Genomic DNA, 5437 nt, shown 5'->3' on the forward strand with positions numbered 1-5437 from the left:
AAGCATTTTTGTTAAGTAGAAGTATTTTGATAAGTGTATTGAAGTCTTTCAAAAGTGTATAAATACATATTAAAACACTACATGTATATACATTTTAACTGAGTCGTTAAGTCATCGTTAGTCGTTACATGTAAGTGTTGTTTTGAAACCTTTAGGTTAACGATCTTGTTAAATGTTGTTAACCCAATGTTTATAATATCAAATGAGATTTTAAATTATTATATTATCATGATATTATCATGTATGAATATCTCATATTTACATTAAATATCTTTACAACGATAATCGTTACATATATGTCTCGTTTAAAAATCATTAAGTTAGTAGTCTTGTTTTTACATATGTAGTTCATTGTTAATATACTTAATGATATGTTAACTTATCATAGTATCTTGTTAACTATATATATATATCCATATATATGTCATCATATAGTTTTTACAAGTTTTAACGTTCGTGAATCACCGGTCAACTTGGGTGGTCAATTGTCTATATGAAACATATTTCAATTAATCAAGTCTTAACAAGTTTGATTGCTTAACATGTTGGAAACATTTAATCATGTAAATATCAATCTCAATTAATATATATAAACATGGAAAAGTTCGGGTCACTATAATAACCAACCGTTCCAACCTCATTTCTGACAACCACCTTACCCTCAACAGCAATTAACATACGATCAACCATTACCTCTTATTGGACTAGCACCCGAAGAAAACCTTCATGCCGACCAGATTACAAAAGCAACTAACTTGAGTACTGAAGATCAGTTGAACCAGTTCATTCAAGGACAACACCAGTTGAATCAAAGAACTGCATCTAGACAAGATTAGACAGAAGCACTCATGAAGAATCAATTCGCGCTACTGAAAAGTCTAGATTTGCAGCTCGGACAGTTATCATAACTACTTGAGACTCGGCCACAAGGAAAATTTCCTAGTAATACCATCCAGAACCCCCACATAGAGGAAGCTAAACAAATGGATTCTATCCTACCAAAGGAAGTACCTGCACCTCGGAGGCGGTCAGCAAGGCTAAAGAATAAGAATGTCAACACTCAGCTGCTGCCCAAGCCGAATCCAGTTCGTGTACCATATCCTGGTAGACTAAAGGAGAAACTTGAAAAGCTTGGCACCTTAAATCTTGACGGAATATTCTTGGACTTTATGTCCATAGTTCCTAACCAGAATAGATACGTACGAAGACTTCTCTCTACAAAGGAGTGGATGCCGGACTCCAGCAAAATTCCACCGAGTGAAGAATGCACGACATTACTCAGAGACTCTCTACCCACGAAACCAGGAGATACGAGGAGATTCACATTCCCGTGTTCTATCTACCAATCTAGAACCATTCACGCTTTGGCTGATTTAGGAGCAAACATTAATCTTATGCCTTACTCTCTTTTTAAGACATTAGAGCTAGGAGACTTGTTACCAACCAAAGTGAGGATCCAACTTGTTGATCATACAATGATACATAACTAATAATTGATAACTACAACTCTGACATATCAATCAATAGCAAACGTGTTGGGTGTAAAGCTAATCTCACGCTGATTGGAAAGAATTCAATGAAATATATAAGTTTGTTTTTAGGCAAAAATAACGAAAACGATATAACAACAACGACACTTTCATCGAAAGATGAAAGAAAACTAAACACATACAACCAACCATAACGACAAGCTCGAGACAAGAAAACAAACCTAGAAATGAAGAGCCACCACAAACAACAAAAAACCTAACCGGGACCCAAACAAGCAAGCCTTCTCCAAACTACAAAGTCGCAAGCTAACATAAGCAAGCAAAAAAATAAGCAAACAAAACAAGATAATTCCGACCCCAAGGGACCCATACAAGCAAGCGTACCCCAAACCACAAAGCCGCAAGCTAACATAAGCAAGTAACAAAAAACAAGCAAACAAAACAAGATAATTCCGACCTCAAACGAAATAAACAAACAACTAAACAACCAAACAAAACCGAAGCAAGCCTTTCAAAAAAAAAAAAAAAAAACCGAAGCAAGCTATTTGGTGTAGTGACCTGAACTTTTCCATGTTTATATATATATTAAATGAAATTGTTATTTACATGATTAAGTTTTTCCAACATGTTAAGCAATCAAACTTGTTAAGACTTGATTAATTGAAATATGTTTCATATAGACAATTGACCACCCAAGTTGACCGGTGATTCACGAACGTTAAAACTTGTAAAAACTATATGATGACATATATATGGATATATATATAGTTAACATGATATTATGATAAGTAAACATATCATTAAGTATATTAACAATGAACTACATACGTAAAAGCAAGACTACTAACTTAATGATTTTGAAACGAGACATATATGTAACGATTATCGTTGTAACGACATTTAATGTATATATATCATATTAAGAGATATTCATACATGATAATATCATGATAATATAATAATTTAAAATCTCATTTGATATTATAAACATTGGGTTAACAACATTTAACAAGGTCGTTAACCTAAAGGTTTCAAAACAACACTTACATGTAACGACTAACGATGACTTAACGACTCAGTTAAAATGTATATACATGTAGTGTTTTAATATGTATTTATACACTTTTGAAAGACTTCAATACACTTATCAAAATACTTCTACTTAACAAAAATTCTTACAATTACATCCTCGTTCAGTTTCATCAACAATTCTACTCGTATGCACCCGTATTCGTACTCGTACAATACACAGCTTTTAGATGTATGTACTATTGGTATATACACTCCAATGATCAGCTCTTAGCAGCCCATGTGAGTCACCTAACACATGTGGGAACCATCATTTGGCAACTAGCATGAAATATCTCATAAAATTACAAAAATATGAGTAATCATTCATGACTTATTTACATGAAAACAAAATTACATATCCTTTATATCTAATCCATACACCAACGACCAAAAACACCTACAAATACTTTCATTCTTCAATTTTATTCATCTAATTGATCTCTCTCAAGTTCTATCTTCAAGTTCTAAGTGTTCTTCATATATTCTACAAGTTCTAGTTACATAAAATCAAGAATACTTTCAAGTTTGCTAGCTCACTTACAATATTGTAAAGTGATCATCCTGAAATGTCCCGTTCTTATTGATTAAAAACGTTCCATATTAATTGATTTCGTTGCGAGGTTTTGACCTCTATATGAGACGTTTTTCAAAGACTGCATTCATTTTAAAACAAACCATAACCTTTATTTCATCAATAAAGGTTTAAAAAGCTTTACGTAGATTATCAAATAATGATAATCTAAAATATCCTGTTTACACACGACCATTACATAATGGTTTACAATACGAATATGTTACAACAAAATAAGTTTCTTGAATGCAGTTTTTACATAATATCAAACAAGCATGGACTCCAAATCTCGTCCTTATTTAAGTATGCGACAGCGGAAGCTCTTAATAATCACCTGAGAATAAACATGCTTAAAACGTCAACAAAAATGTTGGTGAGTTATAGGTTTAACCTATATATATCAAATCATAATAATAGACCACAAGATTTCATATTTCAATACACATCCCATACATAGAGATAAAAATCATTCATATGGTGAACACCTGGTAACCGACATTAACAAGATGCATATAATAGAATATCCCCATCATTCCGGGACACCCTTCGGATATGATATAAATTTCGAAGTACTAAAGCATCCGGTACTTTGGATGGGGTTTGTTAGGCCCAATAGATCTATCTTTAGGATTCGCATCAATTAGGGTGTCTGTTCCCTAATTCTTAGATTACCAGACTTAATAAAAAGGGGCATATTTGATTTCGAAAATTCAACCATAGAATGTAGTTTCACGTACTTGTGTCTATTTTGTAAATCATTTATAAAACCTGCATGTATTCTCATCCCAAAAATATTAGATTTTAAAAGTGGGACTATAACTCACTTTCACAGATTTTTACTTCGTCGGGAAGTAAGACTTGGCCACTGGTTGATTCACGAACCTATAACAATATATACATATATATCAAAGTATGTTCAAAATATATTTACAACACTTTTAATATATTTTGATGTTTTAAGTTTATTAAGTCAGCTGTCCTCGTTAGTAACCTACAACTAGTTGTCCACAGTTAGATGTACAGAAATAAATTGATAAATATTATCTTGAATCAATCCACGACCCAGTGTATACGTATCTCAGTATTGATCACAACTCAAACTATATATATTTTGGAATCAACCTCAACCCTGTATAGCTAACTCCAACATTCACATATAGAGTGTCTATGGTTGTTCCGAAATATATATAGATGTGTCGACATGATAGGTCGAAACATTGTATACGTGTCTATGGTATCTCAAGATTACATAATATACAATACAAGTTGATTAAGTTATGGTTGGAATAGATTTGTTACCAATTTTCACGTAGCTAAAATGAGAAAAATTATCCAATCTTGTTTTACCCATAACTTCTTCATTTTAAATCCGTTTTGAGTGAATCAAATTGCTATGGTTTCATATTGAACTCTATTCTATGAATCTAAACAGAAAAAGTATAGGTTTATAGTCGGAAAAATAAGTTACAAGTCGTTTTTGTAAAGGTAGTCATTTCAGTCGAAAGAACGACGTCTAGATGACCATTTTAGAAAACATACTTCCACTTTGAGTTTAACCATAATTTTTGGATATAGTATCATGTTCATAATAAAAATCATTTTCTCAGAATAACAACTTTTAAATCAAAGTTTATCATAGTTTTTAATTAACTAACCCAAAACAGCCCGCGGTGTTACTACGACGGCGTAAATCCGGTTTTACGGTATTTTTCGTGTTTCCAGGTTTTAAATCATTAATTTAGCATATCATATAGATATAGAACATGTGTTTAGTTGATTTTAAAAGTCAAGTTAGAAGGATTAACTTTTGTTTGCGAACAAGTTTAGAATTTACTAAACTATGTTCTAGTGATTACAAGTTTAAACCTTCGAATAAGATAGCTTTATATATATGAATTGAGTGATGTTATGAACAACATTACTACCTTAAGTTCCTTGGATAAACCTACTGGAAAAGAGAAAAATGGATCTAGCTTCAACGGATCCTTGGATGGCTCGAAGTTCTTGAAGCAGAATCATGACACGAAAACAAGTTCAAGTAAGATCATCACTTGAAATAAGATTGTTATAGTTATAGAAATTGAACCAAAGTTTGAATATGATTATTACCTTGTATTAGAATGATAACCTACTGTAAGAAACAAAGATTTCTTGAGGTTGGATGATCACCTTACAAGATTGGAAGTGAGCTAGCAAACTTGAAAATATTCTTGATTTTATGTAACTAGAACTTGTAGAATATATGAAGAACACTTAGAACTTGAAGATAGAACTTGAGAGAGATCAATTGGATGAAGAAAATTGA

General features: G+C 32.1%; 1 protein-coding gene across 1 annotated transcript; it reads left to right on the forward strand.

Moving 5' to 3' along the window:
- Positions 1 to 983: 983 nt before the first annotated feature.
- Positions 984 to 1490, forward strand: LOC139849916 (uncharacterized). Its single transcript, XM_071839528.1, has one exon. The coding sequence runs from the start codon at positions 984 to 986 to the stop codon at positions 1488 to 1490; it is 507 nt and encodes a 168-aa protein (XP_071695629.1).
- Positions 1491 to 5437: the final 3947 nt, after the last annotated feature.

The sequence above is a fragment of the Rutidosis leptorrhynchoides genome, chromosome 5, assembly GCF_046630445.1.
Source record: "Rutidosis leptorrhynchoides isolate AG116_Rl617_1_P2 chromosome 5, CSIRO_AGI_Rlap_v1, whole genome shotgun sequence".
In the NCBI taxonomy this organism is placed as follows: domain Eukaryota; kingdom Viridiplantae; phylum Streptophyta; class Magnoliopsida; order Asterales; family Asteraceae; genus Rutidosis; species Rutidosis leptorrhynchoides.